Below are 25,908 nucleotides of genomic sequence, written 5' to 3'. Positions count from 1 at the left end.
TTACATCAAGTCAGTGCATCATAAGAAGTTTGGTCATATTCTTTATGTGTTCCATTCACCTCTGAACTTCGAGCTGAGAATGACGTCCGACCGAGTTTACAGTGTTCCTGTTGCGAGTTGGTAACAAATCGGACAAGCAACATGGACGCCTCCAGGAGTACCTTTGTTTTGTCAGCTAATACCAGGTGATAACAACACACTATGTGCTAGTTTGTGTGTGAATATAACATGAAAACACATCAACAGATAGAACTTGCATAGTATCGGTGTGATTGATTTAATGACACATGAAGAGGACTACGTTGTGAATAAACACAATAGTTACAGCTTAAAATTTACTGTTGATGCATGTAGTAGCCATGTTGGATTTGAACACTTAGAGTTTCTATGTTGAAAATCCAACTTCAGGGGGGCGTTCCCGATGAAGTATCAGACCGGCAACTCTGAATTTCCAAGTTCCGAGATCAAATGGAACGCACCAGAAGTCCCATGTTTGTGTGTTTAACACGAGGCTGGAGTCAGAACCTGTGAAAGCTTGTTAGCATGAAGGCAAACTAAAGCCGCTAACATTATCAAAACAGGCCAATGTTAAAATATTAAACACCTCTAAAATAAAAAAAGAACAGAAACCTTAAATGATAATTTTTGAATTTAGTATTACATACATGTTTGTGCTAATCTTGACATACTTTAATTTGCATTCTGTTTTGTTAGTTAGCATTGTTAGCTAGTTACTTGACCTAACCCTCTGGAATCTCTTTATGACACTCTGATAGTTTAGTGGTTTCCCTTGGCCTTAAATCACAATGGAATCATGTGCAAACCTCAGGGGTAAAGTCTAAACCTTTTCTAACCTGTTCTGCAGGTTTCATTTATTTTTGCCCCAGTCCAGCATTTTAGGGTTCCTTTGACAGGTAGCAACGGAGCCGGTCACACCGCACAAACTATCGCGACGACCGCTTACCGACGGCCTGACGATCTCCTCTGTGTGTCAGGGCCTTTAGGCCATATCTCTTCTTTCTTTAGCTCTATAATGAAGATGTACAGCTGAAGATGTGCCTCTTGGCATTAATCCCAAGAAATTTAGTAATTATTTCTATAATTCATTTACAAAGTGCACTGAGTGTGCCGACTGAGGAAAACTGCTGAGACCAAATCTGAATACATGAACAGAAATAAGGAACATGATGCATGAAATGATTTTTTCCCCCATAAGGCGACACAGATCCAGTCCCTAATTTGAAATAATTATACAATTACTTCTAAACTGTTCTTGAAGTCACTTCCAGTATGCTGATATGGATCAATGTTTAATTAATTTTATTTCCGTGATGCACAGTCAGCTAAAGGCTAAAAATGTTTTCCTGCAGGAATGACTTCATGGCATTGTGGATCTAGTCTTCCTAAGATCCCCTCTGATGAATGTGTTGGATGTTGTCATGCTTGCTGGCCCTACAATAAACAGGGAGAATAAATGATGGCCTCTTTCCGTGAGCTGTAGCACCAGCAGTGTAACATTTCTCTCCTCTTCCCTTTTTATCCTTTTATTCCCTGTAGTGCTCCTCCCTGTGCTTAAAGCAGTGCCAGACAAAGCCCTGGAAACCAACGCTTTACACTTGTGGGTAATGATGTCATGTCACATTTAACCCCTAACATCACCAACGTGTGAATTGTGGAAACAAGAAGCATCAAAACATTTGGGGCATGAGAGGACAGAAGGCTGGGGCTTCAGACGGAGGGCGGAACATTAAATCTGCTGAGTAAGCAGACTTTTGGCAAGTGATTGAAAAACATTCTTATCAGCCGGTTTGAGATGTATGTTTAAATTGGGTTTGGAATCGTTTCAATAACCAAAAACAAAGAATGCTGTTCGAGAATCAACAATTAATGGACAGACACTTACCAGTCCAGAACAAGTTGATATGGCTGCAGACGAGGCCGACAGATTCCGGATAAATCCCTGATATAGGCAGTTATGAAACCCTGTGTCACTGTCATCCATCACCGTGGCGATGCCATCCGAGCCGAGCGTCTGCACTGTGAATCCGGGGCCGACCACAGATGAAGGACGCAGGTCCAGGAGCATGTCCTGTCCGAAGACAGAGAGCCGGTAATGCAGGGAAGAAGAAGAAGACACAGACCTCCTGCTGCGGTGGCTTTGCCGGCTAACATCGTGGGTCAGGTATCGCCCGCCCGCGTCCACCTCCACTGGGGTCACAAACACGTAGTCTGGGGAGGAGAGGGATGAAGCAAGCATTAAAAACTCTCTCTCTTTTGTCTATTAGTGACTGATTATGTTATTATATGCTGCTTCATCTCCTTTTGTTATGTTTTTTCTTCTAACAATTTTTCAGAAAAAACTGGCAAGAATTAGTTCAAACATTTCATCAAGTCGTGTCTTCACGCCTCATCGAAGACATTGCAGCACCAGCCTTGCTTTGCATTGTGTTTCATTTCCAACATAATGTCAGCAGAGACATTTCAGCCTATTAACAAAAAATCTCTCCATCTGCCCAAACATATGCAGCACATCTTTAATTCCAACATTAAAGATAGCTCAGCATGGTTAAACGATACATCTAACTACAGTCATGTTATCAATCAAACTTTAAAAAGTTACAGGGCAAAGCAACCTTCAGCATGAGAGCAGGATCTTCACATGTTCCTCTGAGAACTTTCACCAAAAGAAACACAACCTCTGTCCCTAAAATGACGAGTCGCTGTTCTGTGAAAGGTTCAATGCACAGCTGTTGTGCATATCTTCATATGTATTGCAGATGACTTTAAGCAGAAGCCAAAACGCCCAACATCATACTTCCATGCATGTCAGATGTGGGTCAGCACTTTGCTGCCAGAGGTTGTAAATTTACAATTTTCTGATTTCACAGTATCATGGCATTCAATGCAATGTGTTCATCTTCAAAGTATAAACTAAAACTATTATGTTCATATTTTTTCATTGATTTGTTACGGTTTGATTTTCAGTTTATTTTTTTAGGCATGTAAATCCTTCAGGAAGCTTCCCTCTAAAGCCAAAGAAGTTCACCCTCACCCTCCCTCCATATATCAAAGTTTTAAAACATCCCAACTTGTTTCCTTGGTTCAGGGTTTCCTAACATTTTTTGTTCACGAAATAAATATGTGGCAATAAATTTGTCATAATTCATAATGGGTTCATCCAAGAGCAAAAGCCTGAGCTCATTATTTTCACATCAGTTTTATTCTCATATCCTCTACAAACATGGCAACGTGCCAGCGAAGAAGAAACATCCCCTGGATGTCAGAAGAGGAGCACTCACCGTGATTTAATCCGTGGCTGTCGCTGGAAGAAAAGCCGGCTGAGACGGTGTGGGAGGTGTGTGAGCAGTAAATGTGCAGCGTCTGCAAAAAAAAAAAAAAAAAAGATATTATACACGGACAGGTAGCAACAGGTTGCAAGCAGTGGTAGAAGTAAAGCCAGGAGGTGATGCATGGAGTTCCTGTTTTGAATCAGCTATTATGTGTTGTGCCAGAGTTGAATTTAGGATAACAATCACTTGTGTTACTCTTCACCACAATCAATGAGCACAGCAGTTTGTTGGTGACATAAATCATGCTGAAAAGAGACACGTTTGTTTGTCCTGCGTCCAAAGCAGATAGGGTGACTGTGAAGGGTTTATGACTAGGTTTGAATGAAGTGCCACATGCCTTGATGATATTCCAGGATAAGAGTGTGGACAGGAGCTTGAGAGAGGTGCAGCCGACCAGTGGGATGGGTAAAGTCCATATCAGAAGAAAAAGGCAATCCATAGTGACGGCATGCAAGCTACACCTCCCCCGTTACCTCCGCAAAGAGCGCAAAAGTCCTAATAACCTGCGATAACGCATAATGCACCGTGCACGCATTGTTTGGAGGTTGTGATCCCCGCTTCGCTGGTTCAGGTATAGTCGGCAGGTTGCAGCAACCGGTGGTGCGCATGGACGCAGAGCGCACTCATCAGTGTATATGTGTGTGTGTGTTTGTGTGTGTTTGTGTGTGTGTGTGTGTGTGAGGCGGAGCGGCAGGTAGCTGGTTTCGGGGATCACCGGGAGGAGCGCTGACTGAGCACCCTGCCCGGCTCTCTGAGAGTCGAGCCCTGCAAGGATGGAGCACAAGTCAGCGGCCAGCAGCCAATCAGCGCGCAGCATCATTTAGCACGCGGAGATAAAAGGGAAGAAAAAGGGGATTCTCATCTCAGCAGCAGCAGGACTGTCGCTGCCTTCAGGTGCCGCTCGGAATTTTCCACTGTCGAAAGTTTCGTGGTGACTTAAAAGAAATTTGTAGTTTTTCCCCCAATAATAACTAACTTATTTTTCAGTCGTTTGGGAATGGTTTGAACTTAAGACGGGATTTTTTTTCTTGTCTCTTTTACAACTTTTCGTTCAAAGGGAAAATCAAGAACCAAATAATTATATGCCTATAGAGATTATTGATTAAAGAGACTTGCTTAATTTGTACTATTATAAAAGTGATAAAAATGCTACTAAAATGTCATAAAGAATTTAAGTTTGATAAGTCAAATAGTTTTAACATCATTCCTGACATGGCAAGCAACAGAAAAAGTATGCAGATTGGCCAGATGGTGGTGCTGTGACAAGGGTGCAGATGCATGAGCACTTCAGTCTAAACTAGCATTCAAATTCTCTGCTCATCACATTCACATTGCACACAATGACTTCAGTATGACCTGATCTCAGTGGATCTGTTTTTTGCAAATTCTGCAGAAACACATAGGCTACATAATTATATGTATCACTAAATAACTAGATGTACTGTAGATATTAAAAAGCATCTGCTTTCACTGACTACTGGCTTGAAACCAATATGTTAAGACTACAAAAAACAATTCTTCATCAGGATTTATAACACCCAAATGTCTGCTCTGTCGAAGTGTAAAGGCAACTTTTGGTTTTTATTGCCCTGCATTTCTGCCTCTGTCGCCACACGATTTTTCACACATGAGATTTCATTTATACATCTTCTTTGAATTGCAGGATTTTTACTTGTTGTGGTTAGGCTGCAGTTACTCAATTGGCAGCTATGATGCACAAACATGAGAGGATGCAGATTTCCTTGATGCTGCCTCAGGCTCAATACTTGAACCCATCCAGGAGAACATGAAGGCTTGCAGGACTCATTCATGTTTGTCAGAACAAATTAGGCAATCTTTTCATCTGCAAAATACAGACATGTTTTATCTGAGTGTTACAAGTAACTTCAAACTTTCATCACGCTGTCTCAATATACCAACACAAACAAAACAACAATGCATGTGAGTGAAAGCTAAAGACAAAGAACAAATGACAGCTGCACTGAATGAAAAACAAATACAGGCCGTTAGCGTAATAAAAACAAGGATTAGGCTGTTTTATGTCGGGTTTATATGAAATGTGGCTGCATGTGTTTTCTGAAACATAAAGTCGACTAAACATTTGAACTTCTGTCGTGCTGTGATGGCCCCAGCCACACAGGGATATCATCCTCACCTTCACTCTCACCTCATTAGTTTCCCACCAACAGCCCTGCTAGTGATTTTGCAGCCAACAACAAAAACAATGTACCCACTTAGTTTGATTTGGTAGTCTTGCATTTAGTGCTCACAATTTAAACAATGTGAGATTAAACACTCATTTATGTTGTATTAATCATTATTTCTTTTTTTTTTTAGTTACCTGCATGTTCGGGGGGGGGGGGGGAATCCTTGTTTGAGCAAAAGGCGTGGCCAATAAGAGAAGGTAAGACTAATGCTGCATCCCCCCCTCCCCTGTAGTTGATGACGAATATGAAGTCAAGTTGGCAAGTCAGGCACCTTATTCTATCCCATGTTCCAACAGAGTCCTCTACACGATGTTATAATGAGAATATTTGCCTTTATATCAATGCTATGTGTAATCCAATGGAATGACAACATCCACAAAAGAGCAGAAAACAACATACTGATGAATAAAAAACATAATGCAGCCGTTTAATTAAGTGCACGGAGATCGTAGTGGTCACGTGCAGACACTTTAGGCAGTCACTATATAAACGTCATTCTCTTTGTATTGGTCGAGTTGAAATCTCCGGAGTATATGCTGCCGCGTTCAGACATCAGCTCACTCGGATATTCTGTGGATAAAATACTTGGGGTAAAGTCCGTGCGAAAAATTTGGCTGTTTGTGTTTACACATAGCCTAAAGCACCTCCGGGTAGCCAAATCTCCAGAGTTTTTCAGAAGATTTCCGTATGTGTGAAAGGGTTTAAGTTTCCTTTTGTCTCATTGTGTTAGGTCTGCTTTTTGATTTTGGTCCATGGTTAACCTTGAGTTACAGAAGCAGCTGAAAGAGCACAGGGATCTTGTGACAAATGCGGGTGCGTGTAACAGCAAGTTACTCCATGAGCGGAACACAAAGTACATCCAGAGACTTTGTGCTGAAGGTCAGCAGTACTACGCGCTTGTACGACAGTTGGAGGTGAGCGATTTTCTCAGGAAATGAGAAAACAATCGTTGAAGACAGCGAAGCAACGAAGGGAGGAGGTCCTCGCCCTTGAGCATATGGCCAAGGGTAAAAAAATAACAAAGTTAATAGGGATATTTGAAAACAAGCGGCAAAGAGCATTGACTCGACTTGGTAAAGCTAAAAGAGACTTAAAGAGGTCATATTCTGCCTTTTTTGGGGTTCATATATTTAATCCATGTACCTACTAAAGTATGTTCACAATAGCTAAAGTTTTAAAAAAGTGTCTGTTTTCATGAACTGCCGCTCCATGCACCGGCTCGCTTCTGACTCTCTCTCTAAGGCTCTGAAGTGCCCACGTTCAGAGTCCCCACGTGTGCCAAGTCTGATCTGATTGGTCGGCCTGTCAGCTCTGCCGTAATTGGTCAGTCGCTCAGCACAGTTCTCGGAAATGTCACACCCCTTTTACCATATTGGGAATGCAGCCACTGGCTCCGAGGAGAGCAAAAAGATAAAGATAAACTTAATTGACCCCACATGGGGGAAATTTTTTCATTACAACAGCTCAAGAAAACAGGAAACAGGAATATAATTATTAAAAATAACAAGAAGTTAAAAATCAAACATATGTACATCAGTTAAATCAGTTAAAAAAACATTAGCACCTTAGCACTACTGTGCTACCGCAGGCTACGGCATATCGTGGGCGTTGCCACAACGAGCCAATGGGCTTAGATCAGTGATCTCACACTGACAAGACGTCACACTGGCAAATATTTTTGGAGGGGGGCTAGAACCGAGCGTTACATGCAGCTAATGCTGCAGCTAACAGGAGGACGTAGGAGACTTGAATTTTTGCAAATAGATGTGCTTAAACATGCTCAGCACACTTGGAAAACACTAAAGAGCATATAAAACCAGAAAAAGAAGAATATGACCCCTTTAAGCCCCCTGATAAAACAGAGGCAGACTCTTGAAAATGAGAAGGACCTTTATCAGAAACAAATTAAACAGTTTGAAAAGGACCAGAGGGTTCACTCAAAGTTGAAATATAAACGTATGGACAAGGCTTATGCAGTTTATGAAGAGAGGAGAAAAAATAAAGCCATGTTGAAAAAGAAGAAGGGAAAGCAAAAAATAAACTTCTCCTGTGCAACCCTGAGATAGAGGAACTGTCCACTGCTATACTAAATGAGCACAGCCGGATAGAGCTCATGATTAATAAGTCTACGCAAAAAGATGGCCATGAGACGGGACGCAGTCAGTTGTCTCTGAAGGAGATAAACGAGCTAAAGAGGATGTACTTAGGAGAAGACTCTCTGGATGATCTTAAGTTTAAGTTTGAGGTGATGCAGACTGTGACAGGGGAGGACAACTTAGACCTGATGATCACCGGATTAATCAAGGATGATTACCTGAACTCTGCTCTGTATAAAGTTGTGAATGTGCAAAACAGAGACATTGAGACTCTGAGTGGTCTCAATAACAGAAATTGAGGATCGTATGAGCACCTGTACTGGTGCTTATATTGACAACAACGTCATGTCCTGTATGGGTTTGGTGGAAGAGAAGACCAATGAGCTGATTGTCATTGAAGCTTTTCTTGATGCTAAAGGTCCCTGTCACAAAGATGAAGATAAACTCCAGACTCATCCCCGTCACAACATCTCTTGGGCATGTCCACTAAAGCCCCTAAATGCTGAGGGGTATACCAAGAATAGGGATGATCTGACTGAGCTGAAGCCACGTCTGCCACAAATGGCAAAATCCAAAATCCACTTGATAAAACCTCAGTGAAAAAGCCAGAACCCCCTTGTTCATCCAAGCAGGGCTCTCAAACAACTTCCAGGAGAGCTGGGCTGCGACTGATACCTAACAAAGGTAGTCTACCACATACTCAGACGCCACCAAAGCATGCCCACCACAGACACCAAGATCCAAAGGCCACTGGGATTCTTCCAACAGCCCTAGAATCATCCAGGAATCTCTGTGTGCATTCAAGCAGGAGTCTGGAAAAACGAGGAGAATATGGCGTTCACCGATATCTAAGAATGGTAGTCTACAACAAAGTCAGACCCCGCTGAAGCCAAGTCCGCCAGAGACGCAGAGATTCAAAGGACACTCTGACTCTTTCAACAGTTCAAGAAACACTCAGGAATCTCCTTATGCAATCAAGCTTGTGTCTGTAGAAACTCCTAGGAGAGTCAGGCTGCCACTGATACTTAACAAAGGTAGTGTGCAACATAGTCAGACCCTGCTGAAGCCAAGTCCACCACAAACTGCACAACCCAAAATCCACTCTAACTCCAACAGCTCAATGGAAATGCAGGAAGCCCCTTATTCATCCAAGCAGGGTTCACAAACAACTCCTGGGGGCGTCAGGCTGCCACAGATAACAAAAGAAAAAGTGCTTAAACAGGGATCATCAACAGATCAAACAGATCATCAACCCAGAAGAAGCCAAGAGCTCACTGATATCTGATAAAGTTAGGCTGTCACATAATCAGACCCGTCATATCAACTTCAGACAGTACTATCCAAACACCACTCTGACATAATGTTCTCAGGATTCAGTGAGGAAACACCTTCCCCATATTTGAACATGTAAAGGTCAAGATATGAAGGGTGTTGTGGGTTTACTCCGGGAGCTCCGGTTTCTTCCCATTATTTAAAACCAATTAAAAAAAATAAAAAATCATATCAAATCGAATCAAACAATAAAATAAAAATAACTGAACTTTACATTTCATCTGAGTTTGTTATGCATTTAGAAAGTAGACAAAATGTACTGAATCATTAAAGTTTGAAACAGAAATATATTTATTCTTTGTTTTCCCTTACTTTACTTTTCAAAATGTTTCCAGCACAAAATGACAATAATGATTATGGAACACATTATTTACAAAAATGTATTTATAACCGAATGATGAAAATGATTGATTTTTGATTGGCTTACTGTTCCCTTTCAAAGTAAAGATCCTAAGCCCCGTCACTTTAACGTTTAATAACTAGCTCTTTATGATAACTCTTTTTGTAATTTACATGACAAAGTAAGTTCTCAGGGAGGCACAACATTTTTTATTAAATTTTAAAAGAGCTCACAAAAACTATTAAAAAGATGACTCACTACACAACATTCATATATATTTCATTGTCCACGTGTGCTGTAATCAAATTTTTCAATGATCAACAAAAAGATGATGAGAAAACAGAATAGTTTGTTGTCGGGGATATCAAGCATGAAGTCTTTTAGGCTTTATTAATTTGTTATTGAACTTGATTGTTGAGGGGTTTTTTGGTGCCAGATCTGTCTGTTCACCCACTGGACTTGTTGATGTTTGACCAGAAAAAGGTTGATTGTTAGCCGACATTTACAAGTTTCTCTGTTAACATCAGCACACTTTGTGTTTACAAGTGCTCTAAATGTGTGACTCAACAATGAGACACACTCTTTATTCAGGACCTGACACTTTGCGCCAGGAAAGCCAGAGCACCTCGGTATTAAGGAGGAGTGTCTGGTGTGCCTCGTCCTCGCACAGCTGCGCAAAGATCCGTACGTTGACCGGGCGAGCTTTAATAAAGTTAAGTTACCACAGTCTTTAAGGTTTCGTGAAGTTCCTCAGAGAGGTGTTTGCTTGTCATTGGATCATGCAGTGGGGCACCTTCACCTTCAAACTGCTGTTGAAGCCTTTATTTTTCCTCATCATCGCGGTAGCTCCATCTGTGAAGTATGCAATAGGGACGATTGTAGGTGTCAACTAAAATGAAAATATCTTCCCCTCTTGTGGTGGTTGTTAGATTGACAGACATGAGAATGTCTTGTTTCAGCTTGGTTTCCTCAATGTACTGTACATAAAGTATTGGCTCCTCTGCCACTGTGGTAGTTTCATCCAACTAAATAGAAAACGGGCTTATCTTGAGCTTTTCTATGAACACGTTCTCAACGTTTCCTGACATTCTATCGATTCCGTCTTTAACTGTGTTGTTGGACAGTGGTACAGTCTTAAATTTGTTAGCAAACTGAGATCCACACTTATTTCAGCCATTTCAATGCAAGCCTATTTAATAAGCGCTTCGCCGATGTATGGCTTTTTGGATTGCGCAATCAGGAGAGAGCACTCAAACGATGAGACCTGCTTTTGGTCGCTTCCTGCCCTGGCAAAACTTTCTCTCATGTTCTGGGGCCTATGCTTCACAACAAGTTGCTTTTTTTCTGAGGAAAAACTCCCTGGGTTTACCCACTGTCTCAGGGTGTTTAGTAGTCTGGTGTCGCTTCAGTTTGCAGGGTTTCATACTTTCATTCTCCAAATTATCACCACAATGACACATTTAGTTCTGAGTTAATAATGGACAAAGAAACAACAAAATTATAAGCTGAAAGCCTGGTTACAAAACAAAACAAAAAAGAAAGGCCAGCCACCCAAGTCAGCCCACACAGGGCTAATTAGAGTCTTGTTAATGAGAGTTATATTAAAGGGGACGTATTATGAAAAATCCACTTTGACAGTGTTAGTGAACATATATTTGGGTAACCTGAGTGTCTACTGACCCACAAAATGTGAAATAAACCCATCCAGTTCTTTGTTTGTGGTCTGCATAAGTCTTACAACACAGAGAAAAATGCTCAGTTTCAAATTTGCTCAACTTGTGATGTCACAGTGGGATTCTGGTAAAAAAAAATGGACTCCACCTCCAGCCTAGAACAAAACTTTTGCACATGTCCGCCATTTTTATTCTCTCTACAGAGGAGTGATGTCTACCGGGAAAACTCAGGGGGTCTCATTGCATTTAAAGAGACACACACACCAAAACGGAGCGTTCTGAGAGAGCTGGTTTATACAGGGTCACAAACCTCCTCTGGTGCTTGATTCATGTTATATTTTGACCAAAGCACAGCACAGATGTTTCATTTAGACCACAGGGGACTGTTTGAAAATGTGGAAAGGGGTATAATATGCCCTCTTTAAGTGGACCTCTATTATTGGCCTTGTTCTTATAATGTGGTCTGTAAATTTGGTTTCCTTGATTTCGGGTTGAATAAAAACCCATCTTTTCATTGAAGTGAGTCCCGTGTCTCGGTTCAAAAAGTTGAAGATGCATTTATGTACTCTTCAGAGGGTCCCATTTCCTGAGTTTTGGAGTGGTTCTTTCAACTTCATGTAAGTGTGTTCTTGAGCTTTGAATTTGAATATGGACACAACAAGGATGCTGCAAAGAAGATGTGTTGTATTTTATTTAGATGTTCAACACTCCACATGTACATCATCAAACGGTCACAGGCTAATATATACAAACACTTCTGCGTGAAAATTCGTATGAATCAGTTAATTCAGAAAACATTTTAACTTTGCCCACCATAGTTCATGTGTAAAATGTCAACTTGGCAAGTCGCCACCAAGTCTTTTCAGACTTTCTGAGTTTTGGTCCATGGAAATTGTTCAATCCAGACACTATATTTTATTCTGACACCACATGAATGCAGGATAGGCCTTACATAAATTGTGGTATGCATTGTGTTTACTTGTTCAATCTTCATTTCTGACTGCATTTGAAGGCAGCATCATGCATTACTCAATTGTCCCACTTTTAGGGGTGTATATTAAATATACTGGCTAAAGTAAGGCACTTTAGGGGTTATGTGATTAAACTGCCCAGTTCAAGTGACAGATTGCACACACTTCACTGGCTTTTTGTAATCCTAAATGTTATGAACAGGTGGTCCTGCAGGAGCCTTGTCCACTCGGGGTGCTTGAAAAACACCTGGATAGTTCAAAGGAATGCACCGACAGACCCTCAGCTGGAGAGCAATGCTTACCACACAGATATTCACATCCTGTGGGTGTTTGTAGGATAGTAAATGAGCAGCCCTCACAGAAGCCCTTTTGTTCTATCTTATCCTGACCCGACCTGTCAAGAGATACTTGATTTCTTGCCCAAATTCTGACAGTTATATCTACATTGTCAAGTGGGTGGCAAGCTTATAGATGAGTCTCAACCTAACCTGTCAGATCTTTATATTTTACAGCTTCAGTGTAAAGGCAAGCTCTGTTCCCCTTGACAGTTCCCATCCTAAATTTGAAATCTCAGCTTTTTTGCTCAGCTGTCACTTTGGTGCTCCCAAGGGGAAAACAAAACACTGCAGAAAGACTTTTGTAACCTGCAGCACTACAAAACAAAGCTAGCACAAGATGATGCACATTGACAACACTTTGCCATGACCTGATTTAATCCATGAAGTTTGTTTTGTTTTTAGATTTATTTTTGGGCTTTTTATGCCTTTAGTAGAGAGACAGGACAGTGGGAAGAGTCAAAGAGTGGGGAATGACATGCGGCAAAGAAGCCACTGGTTGGATTTGAACCCAGGCTGCCGGCTTGCACTCTTGCCCACTGTCGCCACATAATGTTTGTTTTAATGTATTTTTTCTGGATTTTCTTTGAATTTAAGAGTGAGGAATTGGATTTGTATTGCTGAAATGTGTTGGTTTTATTATCACAATGTAATCCCCTTTCTGCACTACAAATGTACCTTTTGAGGGACTAATAAGGAAACCTTGTACCTTGAGATGGATGCAAAAAGGTTTGGTTTCATTATTTAAATCTGTATGATAGTAACATCGATTGTGCCCTTAAATGGACTCACTATCCCGCTGTAGTAAGAGACAAACAGGTTTTGAATTCCTTATAGTATTGTTGGGCCACGCAGGCTTAGAACAGTCAAGCAATGGACTTGGGCCTGCACCTCTGTAAAAGCCTCATTTGAGTTATTCACTGAGATCACAAAGAGGCCTAAAAGGACTCTTAATCCCAGAATCCCCTGCGGTACTTCACACCTACGTGTGAAGTAAAGGGGGGACCGGAACCTCTCTCTCCTCATTGGAGGGGACCTGAGGTAGACCCCCATGGAGCAGGCCAGGCTACAAAACTCCAAGACTTCCATTGCTCGCTCTCTTTCACGCGCTGACCTTCGGTGCTCGGAGACCCAAGAAGATCTCCTGTTTCCTGCAACAATCTTCCTTTGTTTTAAGTTTTGGCGCGCAGGTAATCCGCGGCCGGCAGTGTTCTAAATTCCGAGCTCGGATTGTCCAGTGAACGCATCTCAGTTTCTCGGAGAGCGTCAGACTATAACAGATTATCAGAAAGATAACGGTCTTATTCCGTCCTGCAACGAAAGGACATCAAAGGACATTTTTCCACTCGACGGAGAACCAACGAAGCCGCTCTCGCCGTAAGGGACCCTCGCCGCCATCAGACGCCTCTGCACCAGGACGGACAGAAGATCTGCTCCATCGCCGGACTCTTTTCCTTTCACCAATCGCGGACAAAGCGATTCACAAGTGAGGCTTAATTAGGTCTGGGCAGAATTAGCTTTAGAGAGTGTTTTTAACAATTGTTGATCAAAGTAGAAACTGTAATTTTTATCTTTGTTGGACCTGCGTCCTGAGTTTTAACTGTTTAAAACTCTTGTTGTTTCGGACCGCTGCGTCCTATATGTGTTTAGCGTAACAGCGTTATAACCGGGTATTACTCTTCTGATCAGAAAGGCCAGTGTAAGCCGTATTAACTTGAATTCGGCTATTGGTTTGTTTCTGTGAATGAAGGGAATTACTCCGAGTTGTGGCGCGGGAGTCGGACTGTGATCCGGCCTCTTCAGGCACGCATTTCTCTTTTATTCCCCTCTACGAACATACACGTACACACATATTCCTGTGTAAACGTACATCTGGAGACCAACTCCACCACCGCGCCATTACGCACAGAGATCTATACACTCGCGGCTATCCAGACGCCTCAGAGACACAGATTGTGTAGGGCCGAACTCAGTCTCTTTTAGACCTTAAGGCCACATTTAGGCCTTTGTTAGGTGTGTGCCATCGGAAGGGCGACCACGTGGGACGAAGTAATCTTCCCCCCCCTTCTCTCTCCCTTTCATCCACACGTGCACGCACCCAGGTCTTTGTTAGGTTTGCGCCATCGTGAACGACCACGAGGGTACGAAGCCATCTCCCCCCCTTTCTTCTTCCCTCTTTCTCTCTCTCTCTCTCTCTCTCTCTCTCACACACACACACACACACACACACACCTACATTCACACCTCATCCACAAGCCTTTGCTTGATAATGTTTGTTGCTTAGATTAGTTTATAATAGTTATTTGTTTAATTAAGTTCATTGATTTTGGATTGATGTTGCTTTGTTTAAATAAATTCTGTTATAATTTAAGAGAGCAGTTGTTTGTGGTTACTGGTGTATTTACATTGTGATATAAGCTGGGTGCGAAGGCTTTGTGTACGGATTTCACGCCTTCAACTTATTAAATATAGTTATTCATTATTAATAATATTAGTAATTAAATAACTAATTTGAGACTGATTTGAGTGATATTTTGGTTATATTTACCTGATTACAGGTTGGTGCCCCAAAACGAGATTAAACATAGTTTAATGATATTTTATTTATATTATTAATAATTAAGTATAATTATTAAAGAATATAACCAAAGTTGACTTGATACAACCCCAACAAATGGTGCCCCGTGTGAGGCCTTCAATAAACCAGCTTTATTGCACTGTAAATGCACAGTAATCCAAACTTAAAATCCTAAAAAGGATCCTTCGGAAGAAAATTATATTTTCTTTAAATTTTTGTGGTTTAAGCAAAGCAGACATCAAGCTGTGGCTTAGTTGTGTTGTACGTTATTAGTTAATGGTTAAAGCCATAACTGTTGTCCCCTTTGGGTCCATACAACAATTGGACATAATGATGCAGCTAGTGTGACTTTATCAAGGAACTTGATTTGTTGCATTAATCTAGATTTTGATCCTGAAGTATTCTACTAAAGGATTGTGGTGCTCCTTGTTGTTTGAGAGCCATTTGGCCAGATGAGAGTGTAACCTCATCATTGTTGCATAGCCAGCTGTCTGAGAGGTGTGAGTTCCTCCCTTCCTTTGAGGACTTGAGGTGTGAATCCCCTCTCCTATCTTCCAGGATAGCCTGCAGTGATCAGTTGGGAAACTTAGATAAGATTTGCTCTTGTGTACCAAGACCCTAGGTGAGTCGGGGGCTGAGACTCCTTTTGGATCAGACGACGCAGCACTGCAAGAAACTGCTGCCGGTCTGACGAACCTCTCCTTAGAGGAGAGTGTCAACCTATATAGCTAGTCAATTAGCATTAGTGATAAGAAGTTAGAAGAGCTAGTTGATCTTGTCAACCACCGAGCCAGGATCACCCCTAATAAAGACAGAATGTATGCAGAAGACATACATCAACCATGGGCCAAGGCTCACTATGGATCAGATGATCCACCCCTTCAAGACGTAGTTGCTAATCTTATCCACCTCCCTATAGAGCAGCTCGACTGCCTGAACTCCTACACCCTCAGCACATGTGAAGAGAAACTAAAGGGCTTGGTTGAATATGCAAATCAACCAACTGGGAAGCCAACACGCACAATTTCAGATGTTCTAGGCGAAATTCTCCTCCTTTATCAGCGCAAATCAAATGTGCAGAATGAGATACACCGGGAACAGCTAGCCCGGGTACTAGAAGAAGGACAGATCCTGCGGGACGACTTCGAAAGAATGCAGGATAAACTAAAGACCTTGCAGGAAAATTGCAAGGCCCTGCAGGAGGAGAATAAAACACTGCATGAAAGCAGCAAACTGGCCGAACAGAAGAAACGAAGTGACACGGTACCCAGATTTCAGGATAGGCAGATAAGTACTGCAGCCCCCAGATCAGCTGAGGAAACCTCAGACGAAGGATGGGAGACTGAAACAAGCCCCTGGAGGAGGGAGACAGACATGTTGCAGGATCTGGAGGAGAGGGGAAGGCACCGCCGGGTCGACCCAGGCACAAAAGCGCCCACGTCCTCAGACCACCCGGTAAAGAGCTGGATGATTAAAGATGAAGGGCCCCCGCGTTCTGCAATACGCTTTGAGCGAAGAGAACCCTCACCCCGCAGGAGGAGAGGCTTTACTCCCCCTAGAGACAGGGAGGAGACACGGGCCCAATTGGGCACCGAACGCTACCTGTCCCACGATAGACGGCCACGTCTGAGCCGAACACAAACCCCGCCACGGTTACAACCCTACTACCGTGACAACCACAGGGCTTACGATTCGTCAGACGAATCGGACGACCCTTGCCAGCCTTCGGGTCAGGGCCTGCGAACCAGGCAGATAGAACCTCAGGCCAAAGATCTGAAGCGTTTTGACCCAGATAGCCCAGATTCAAGTGTTAACGATTACCTTAGAGAAGTTGACCATTGTCTCCTTGACCTGCCTCATGCGTCCTCACATGAAAAACTGAAACGGATCTGGAAGACTACGGCTAGGAGTGTCCGTGATTTCATGGGGACACTCCCACCAAAGGTCCGATCCTTGCAGAAAGGAAACAAATCTGTTAATCAGCACTTACAAACTGCCAAGCAGAAAGTGTTGGACATGCTTGAATTAATTCAGGGAGCACAGGTAAGCATGGAGCAAGACACATCGTCAGGATATGACTCTGATCCTGGACCAAGCCCCTTAAGAGATCAAACAACCCTGCTGAAAAAGCTCAGTAAAGAACCGAGCAGCCAGGATAACCCAAGGACTGAGGAAATAAGTCTAGTTTTCCCTGATTTTGACTGTGGAGCCCCGTTCCTTGGGGAAACGCCCCAGTTCTCTGACAACTGTGACACCCTTTCACACCTTCACAGGTTTGAATCACCACATAGGAAGGGGGGTGACTTCTCAGCCCCCAGAGGCAGAGATAACACCAGGCCCCCTCCTGCTACCTGTAGGTTCCCATTGCAGGATTCACAGCTGAGGAATATCCAAACCTCAGATGACTGGGATGGCTCCCTTCTACCCAGAGATCAAAGAATGCGCATAAGGATCATTGAATCTATGGCACAGGATGTAGAGCGGTTTGATCCAGATAACTCAGACCTCTGCATCGATGATTACCTCAGAGAGATTAACCTGTGTCTCAGTGAGGTACCTGATGCATCCACAAGAGAAAAACTCAGGCTGATCTGGAAGACAACTTCCAAGAGTGTCCGTAACTTCACGACTACCCTTCAGCCTGAGATCAGATACCAGTACTCTGCGCTCTGCAATGCTTTGCGCCAGGAATACTCCACCTACATTGACCCTGCATCTGCCCTTCTTAGTGCTTTCAGTGTCTTGCATCAGAAGCATGAGGCCCCCAAAGATTATTACTGGCGACTTAGATCTGCATATTTCCAGGGACGTAAGGCTCCAGGTTTGGAAGAGAACCCAACTTTCAAGTCCATCTTCATGCACAATCTGCATGGCTGCGTGCGTTCAGATGTCACCCTGCATAGTCGTACACATCAGCTTAGTATGAAAGAGATCAAGAGATTCGCACAGGCGGTTTGGCAGACACGCTTACGCCACGTGTCACGTGAGGGCAACAAGCTGCCTTGTGCTAAGAATAAGAGACCATATCACCGGCAGAATAGAGAACAGAGCCAGGGGGGTGGGACTCAACCACAGAGTAGGTTCCAGCCTGGAGAACTGATCGCTACCAGATCCGAACGGAACTCTCGGGATGGCCGTAGTCTGAGACAGAAGGGTAGGTATAATCGGAGTTCCTACGAGCTCCCTAAGGACTCCCTCGCTTACAGAGAACCCGATTCTGACTCCACATAGGAGTGGGGGTGTAGCCTCCATTCTAGAAACACAACAATGTCACTCTACCGACATGAATGTTTCCTAGTCCCTGTTTTGTGTTTTGACATTGGTAGGGAGACACATAATGTACATGTACATTTACACACCTACATGCCACAAACACCTTCCCACAGGCTTACTCCTGCCCAGGCTAGGAGTTAGCCCACAAATCTACACCTTATACTCTTCTCTTTCTCCCCTCCTCTTGTCTGTTTGTTTCATTTGTTTTGTTAAGGAATGCACCTTGAGTAGCAAAGCTTTGCTAATGCCTGGTTATGTTTTATGCCTAGCTTTAGACATAGTTAGACAGTCTGCCCAGACTTTGCCTCAGTGTCTGCCCAGACCGAATGCCTCTCAAAATGTATGGACTTTTTGCTCACTAACTATTTGAAAATTTGTCTCCTCACACATGGACTGTTGGCCCTATTTGCCCTAAAGACCGCGACCCGCAATCCCATTCTTCAGGACAAAGGGGGGATGTTGGGCCACGCAGGCTTAGAACAGTCAAGCAATGGACTTGGGCCTGCACCTCTGGAAAAGCCTCATTTGAGTTATTCACTGAGATCACAAAGAGGCCTAAAAGGACTCTTAATCCCAGAATCCCCTGCGGTACTTCACACCTACGTGTGAAGTAAAGGGGGGACCGGAACCTCTCTCTCCTCATTGGAGGGGACCTGAGGTAGACCCCCATGGAGCAGGCCAGGCTACAAAACTCCAAGACTTCCATTGCTCGCTCTCTTTCACGCGCTGACCTTCGGTGCTCGGAGACCCAAGAAGATCTCCTGTTTCCTGCAACAATCTTCCTTTGTTTTAAGTTTTGGCGCGCAGGTAATCCGCGGCCGGCAGTGTTCTAAATTCCGAGCTCGGATTGTCCAGTGAACGCATCTCAGTTTCTCGGAGAGCGTCAGACTATAACAGATTATCAGAAAGATAACGGTCTTATTCCGTCCTGCAACGAAAGGACATCAAAGGACATTTTTCCACTCGACGGAGAACCAACGAAGCCGCTCTCGCCGTAAGGGACCCTCGCCGCCATCAGACGCCTCTGCACCAGGACGGACAGAAGATCTGCTCCATCGCCGGACTCTTTTCCTTTCACCAATCGCGGACAAAGCGATTCACAAGTGAGGCTTAATTAGGTCTGGGCAGAATTAGCTTTAGAGAGTGTTTTTAACAATTGTTGATCAAAGTAGAAACTGTAATTTTTATCTTTGTTGGACCTGCGTCCTGAGTTTTAACTGTTTAAAACTCTTGTTGTTTCGGACCGCTGCGTCCTATATGTGTTTAGCGTAACAGCGTTATAACCGGGTATTACTCTTCTGATCAGAAAGGCCAGTGTAAGCCGTATTAACTTGAATTCGGCTATTGGTTTGTTTCTGTGAATGAAGGGAATTACTCCGAGTTGTGGCGCGGGAGTCGGACTGTGATCCGGCCTCTTCAGGCACGCATTTCTCTTTTATTCCCCTCTACGAACATACACGTACACACATATTCCTGTGTAAACGTACATCTGGAGACCAACTCCACCACCGCGCCATTACGCACAGAGATCTATACACTCGCGGCTATCCAGACGCCTCAGAGACACAGATTGTGTAGGGCCGAACTCAGTCTCTTTTAGACCTTAAGGCCACATTTAGGCCTTTGTTAGGTGTGTGCCATCGGAAGGGCGACCACGTGGGACGAAGTAATCTTCCCCCCCCTTCTCTCTCCCTTTCATCCACACGTGCACGCACCCAGGTCTTTGTTAGGTTTGCGCCATCGTGAACGACCACGAGGGTACGAAGCCATCTCCCCCCCTTTCTTCTTCCCTCTTTCTCTCTCTCTCTCTCTCTCTCTCTCTCACACACACACACACACACACACACACCTACATTCACACCTCATCCACAAGCCTTTGCTTGATAATGTTTGTTGCTTAGATTAGTTTATAATAGTTATTTGTTTAATTAAGTTCATTGATTTTGGATTGATGTTGCTTTGTTTAAATAAATTCTGTTATAATTTAAGAGAGCAGTTGTTTGTGGTTACTGGTGTATTTACATTGTGATATAAGCTGGGTGCGAAGGCTTTGTGTACGGATTTCACGCCTTCAACTTATTAAATATAGTTATTCATTATTAATAATATTAGTAATTAAATAACTAATTTGAGACTGATTTGAGTGATATTTTGGTTATATTTACCTGATTACAGGTTGGTGCCCCAAAACGAGATTAAACATAGTTTAATGATATTTTATTTATATTATTAATAATTAAGTATAATTATTAAAGAATATAACCAAAGTTGACTTGATACAACCCCAACAGTATTCAAAGGCATTTAATAGACAATGTTAAAGGAAGACCTCACACAATGGTACCAAGTTGCTTACTGAACACAAATACTTTATTCACCACTTGTTACCAAATGCAGCAGCCACCTTATCAAACATCAAAATGTATTTTCAAAAAGTACTGTCTTAATGAAAGTACAAAACCATACTCTTTCCCCCGAGGAGGGGGTCAGACATCTCATCCTTGTCTTCTTAAAACACTGTAGTTCTGTGCCTTTTTATCTCACATTAATGATTGATTTTATTAAAGATTAATTCATTTGAATGATTTATTATTTTGATATCTTTCTGTATACTCCATTTTAGTTTGCAATAAACACAAGATACTTGTGCTATAATGAAAGTAATAGTGTTCAGTGAAGACATCCCTTGCTCCATTCATGCCCATATCCTACTGATAAGTTACATAACCTGACCTATGGCCACAACTCAACCATGTAGACAGATGGGTAGCAAGAGCCAGGACATCCCCAGGGTTGTCAAGTGGGAACCTCCCTTCACTGGTGTGTTTCGCCCTATTAGTCCCATGACGCCTTGGGAAGGCTGGACAAGTGGCCAAAATGAGTTTCCTCCGGAGGGTGGCTAGGCTCAGCCTTATAGATAGGGTGAGGGGGGAGCTCGGAGTAGAGGCGCTGCTCCTTCGGAGCAGTCAGTTGAGGTGGTTTGGGCATCTGTTAAGGATGCCTCCTGGACAGAAAAACCTTTAGAGGTTTTCGGGGTGGAAGAGAATGGATGGATGGATTTATTGAATTCTGTTTGTATTAAGTGCACTGGAACGTTGGTGCTCTACAAATAAAATGTATTAAAAGCATTAAATAAACTAATGAAACAGAAGAAAAAAAGATGCATGTTTTTTGGAGGCAGTATAGATGTTTAAGTCTTGTATGGGTTTGAAGGGCTACTTCTACAGCATATGGGACTACATGGGACTACAGGTGAAAGCTATATTAATGTCACTCTGTCTCTAGTTCAGAGTTAAGCTAAGAAAATGGAAACGCAGCATTCAGTAGAGTGTACATCTACAGGTGGAGTCTTGTGCAACAGTAATGGAAAGAGCCTACTAGCTTCCATAATAATGGCTGTCTTCATATTGTGCAGCGAGTTCAACTTTAAAATAGTTTCAACTTCTCGTTAAACTGTCACATTATGGATCAAATATCTTAATGGGTATAGACCCCTGTGATGATACCATCCCTCATCAGCTCATTACAGAGTCTGCTTGCCATTAAGATGTAGGATGTAATTTGGTGACCCTGTACTCAGCCTAAGTGTTAGTGTAAGTGTTGCTGGTGATTTGAGGTTTTGCTGGGAAATATGAGTTCTTTTTGAGGGTAATTGCACAGTGTGATGATGAGTTAGTGAAGAAACAAAACAAAACTGCTTCCACAAGTTCTCAGAGATTTTGTTGTATGATTGGTTCATGTTTGACACTACCGTCTCAGATTAGCCTCTGTTTACATTTCCCAAGATTTACAGTGAGGGACAGGTTTGATTGATAAAAGTCAGCAGGAAGACATGAAAACAGGGACACAACAAATCTCTGTGTGGGAGAAAACACGACTTAAGCATGTACAGGACAGGATCAGCAAAGAGATAAAAGGAACCACTTTGTCCACATGGGGCCACCACGATCAACATTTGTTTTAAACTGCTGCAGCCTGCTTAGTAGTCTGCATGAGGGCTTACGATGAAGAATCACACAATGATAAAACCTCTTCCAGTAGTTCAATGGCCTAAAATATAAAAAAAAATGCAAAGAAGTGCATAGTGCATGTTGAGTCATTTTATTGGTATTTTGTTTGTTGGGCTGACCACTGGGTGAGCCCAGGGAGCTAAACTTGATTTAAAGGATGCTGTTTAGCACTAGCTGTTGTGCTAAATTGGAAGTCAATGGCACACCGGGGCAAAACAATGAGAAACGTATAGTTTATTTAAAGGCTTAATATGCAATTTTTCACACTTAAACGTAATAGAAATCAAGTATATCCTCTGAAAATAACTCTGTGAGTCATGACTGTCTACAATGGGTGTAACACCCGAGTCCCACTGTCTGTGATGTTTTTCGAGCTTTCCTAGCCGTAGCTTCACTTTGTTTACATCATTAATCCACTTTCTTTGGTATTTGAAAGTGTGATACAAAAAATCCTATCCTAGATGTTTATTATCAGCGACATAAGAACCTACATTGTTCCAAGTCTATTGCTGATTTGTGTCCAGAAGCTTTTAGACTTGTCAGTATGGAGGTATTGTGGAGTGATATCCTGTCCATAACATTCTGGTCCCTGCTCAAAGGCATTCTCTAAGGGCCTCTTGTTACATCCACAGCTTTTCATTCTCTTTGTGGGCCCTTAGTGGCATGAGGGTTCTGTATACTCAGTGCCCTTTTCTTCCCTATTGATGTGTTTCTGTCCCTCTTAAAATATACAGTTTGTGTTGTTGGTGGTAGCTGCAGATGTTTTTAAATCAGAGCAGTGTTACACCCCGGCACACCACAGCTCGTTGCAGCGTGCAACAGTGTTGACAGAAGATGTGCTTATTTACGGCATGCTTAACCATCTGTCTGCAGTCTCTCCTCGCTCTCATATTGTTTCTCCCTCAGTCGGGTTGTTGGGTTACCAAGGTTTGTCAGGTCAGTCTGTTGTTTGTATCCCAAAAGCAACACAACATATCCGGTTGCAGCTAGAAATATAAGCACTTTGGTTTCTTTGACCAGGGATGGAAATAGATTGTAAGATTTAGAGACCACACTTGGATGAGATCTGTCCTCTAAAACGTCTGTCCTGTGAACAGAGAAAAGAAAGTCTTTGACAAGTTCAGAATACTGAAGCAGTTGACAAATGCCAAGATTTACTTACATAAAGAGGTTTGAACTCAGAGGGTTACACGTCATATGAAGGACTGAAAGATAGTCTCTTAAAGAGGATGTGTTAATGTAAATGTAGATGCATTGCTGGTCGACTCTGACTCAGCACGTGCAGAGAAAGTTGATTTGTTGCGTCAGTCTGATTAAAACTGGACTTTCAAAACGTATGTAAACAAGTTATATCCACAAAACTATCACCTTTCAGGGATCATATGGCTCATATGTTTGGATTATTACACTCCTAGATGGAACAGTTATAGTGAATGTGATTGTGTGGGGTATCCATCAGTTCAAAGAACCACTATAGAATTAACATGGTGAAAACTACAGATACATAAGAGAGGGAAACTACAACATATTTGAGCTTTAAAAGCGTTTTCAATTGCTAGATACCAAATGCTGCACCTCTAACATTTCATGTATTTTGCTGGGACAGAGTGCTCTGGGTTGATTTTAAACCACTTCAAATATGTGACTCATTAAGGGCACAGGCAGTGGTGTAGTGCAGGATATACACAGGTATACCATGATTCAAACCATTGATTGTCTGACTATATTCAGTAGTCTGCTGCAATTTTGTTTCCAGGATGGCGAAGAGATGACCCTCATTACTCTGTCTCTAATTGACTAGTAAGTACTAACTGAATGTGTGCATGAGTAGTCTCACATGTCACTGTTTATTACAAAGGCCCTTTTTCCTCTGCTGGACTGGTCACCTAAAAAAACATTTGGGGGGAAAATTAAAAGTATACCCACTTCTTCAGCCATCACTACACCACATGCATTTCTATAGCTCCAGTACTCTGACAGAGCTTCACATAGAAGACACCTTTCCCTCACTCTTTGATGTAGTTGAGAAACTGGAAGCACCTTGTTTCCAATCAGACCCTATTTACTAGTCAAACACTCAACTAAAACTTTAAGAGGAGCAAGCTGTTTACCTCAGGAATATGTCTGCCTTTCCCCTGATTTCTCACCGCTGCATTTGCTTGTGTTTGTTTGTTTTGCCTGTCATGTGGCACAGGTTTTTTTTTTTTTTTTTCCAGTGTGGTCTCCAGAATAAGCTGCTCCAGCCCCAAAAGTTCATCTTCTCTTCTGTCCTGTATCTGGTCCTCATTTCAGACCTTATAATTTCCCTGTTGCTTGTAACTGTGGGATTTTTTTTTGTGTGTTGGTGAATTTCTGTCCGGTCTTCCAGGATTATTTTTGGCTGTGTCAGTGGTTGCCACGGTGGCAGGCATCTGTTTGCCTGTCAGTCACGTCTTGTCCTCTGCAACCCTCTACGTGATCTGTTGCTGCATTCGGATGGAAACACATCGAGTGTAGACCAACCACATTCAGGATGTGTAAGAATGTGACAGCTTGGAACCACAATCTGAAGATCCATCAAAAAGGTCAAATTACTTCGCTTTTGAAAACCGTCTGGTACTGCATTAGTCTTTGAAAGTGAGTTTCCAGTATTAGTCAGTGTCAATGACAGGCTCATCTTTTTCTCAGTAGCTCTTCTGCCGCCCTTGCCTTCTGGCGTTTTTCTTTTTGCCCCCCACCAGCATCAAAGATGTGTAATGCTGTAGCTTAGTTCACAGATGGTCAATTTAAGTTTCTGAAACAGCGTCTGTAATATCAGTCATGTGCCGGTTATATGACCTTTAATTGTGCAATACAGTGATAACAGTTCTTAATGTGAATAAATACATGCAGCTAACTAACACTATATACACATCTTATAACAGTATGCAAGGTCAAACTACGGTAGAGTTGTAATGTTAGCACTCAACCACTTCTTAGGTCACTTTACCCTTTCATTGAGCTAAAGGCTATAGGACTGGGAATGTGTCATTTAGCTTAAAGGTGCACTATGAAGTTTTGGTAGAGAAATGTGGAAGTTGGAGAAATGTACATATTCTGTGGTATATTTTCATAACTCTATACACAAACTGTCCTCAGAGGAACATTTGGTCCCTGTAACACTGTTTGAAGATAAAATGCTATGCAAGAAGTTATGGTGGTGTGCCCTCAACAGTGAAAGAGTAACTCTCCTGGTAGCTTTTTAGATCCAAACAGTGTTCAGTACTAGTTCAGGGACCCATTTTTTCCTCTGAATAAAATTTGTCTATTTAGTTCAGAAAATAAAGCATAGAATTGTTTCAATTCTCCAACTTTCAAATTTCCCTACTAAATCTCCATTGTGCACCTTTAACAATTGTTAACTCTGTATTTGTTCATTTGCTTATTTTATCACATATGTGGATTTACCTTGAAATTTCAGCTGATCTTTCTCTTGATTTATTACTTTTTATTGACTTTTCAGTTGTTTTTTTGCATTTGTATACCTGGAACACAGCAGTTGAACATTATAAGAGTTTCTGAGCTTCCCACCTCGGGCATTGTGTCAGAGCAAACTAGCTGCTGTGATAATGTGTTAAGTTAGACTGTGTATGACTGATACTGCATACACACTTTTAATTCAAAAAACAAAAGTGAAAACAAAATAATCTGGTTTGAAGCCAAAGGAGCAGCAGGCTTTATTCTGCCTGGCAACGAACACTAAAACACTAAAACACTTTAAACAC

General features: G+C 42.3%; 1 protein-coding gene and 1 long non-coding RNA gene across 2 annotated transcripts in view; one reads left to right on the top strand and one right to left on the bottom strand.

The window, feature by feature from the left end:
* Positions 1–4,086, bottom strand: part of adamts18 (ADAM metallopeptidase with thrombospondin type 1 motif, 18) — a 63,965-nt gene extending 59,879 nt beyond the window's left edge. Inside the window, exons 1-3 of the mRNA XM_020654289.2 lie at positions 3,688–4,086; positions 3,300–3,381; positions 1,904–2,229 (exon numbers count right to left, since the gene is read on the bottom strand). Coding sequence (XP_020509945.2) covers positions 1,904–2,229; positions 3,300–3,381; positions 3,688–3,789 — 510 coding nt within the window. The 5' untranslated portion in view covers positions 3,790–4,086. The remainder of the gene's footprint in view (positions 1–1,903; positions 2,230–3,299; positions 3,382–3,687) is intronic.
* Positions 4,087–4,109: 23 nt separating this feature from the next.
* Positions 4,110–25,908, top strand: part of LOC136178606 (uncharacterized) — a 33,235-nt gene continuing 11,436 nt past the window's right edge. The window contains exons 1-2 of the long non-coding RNA XR_010665987.1: positions 4,110–4,244; positions 5,688–5,754. This is a non-coding gene — a long non-coding RNA (uncharacterized lncRNA). The remainder of the gene's footprint in view (positions 4,245–5,687; positions 5,755–25,908) is intronic.

This window comes from Labrus bergylta, chromosome 3 (assembly GCF_963930695.1).
Source record: "Labrus bergylta chromosome 3, fLabBer1.1, whole genome shotgun sequence".
In the NCBI taxonomy this organism is placed as follows: domain Eukaryota; kingdom Metazoa; phylum Chordata; class Actinopteri; order Labriformes; family Labridae; genus Labrus; species Labrus bergylta.
This window is presented reverse-complemented; position numbering and strand designations above follow the sequence as displayed.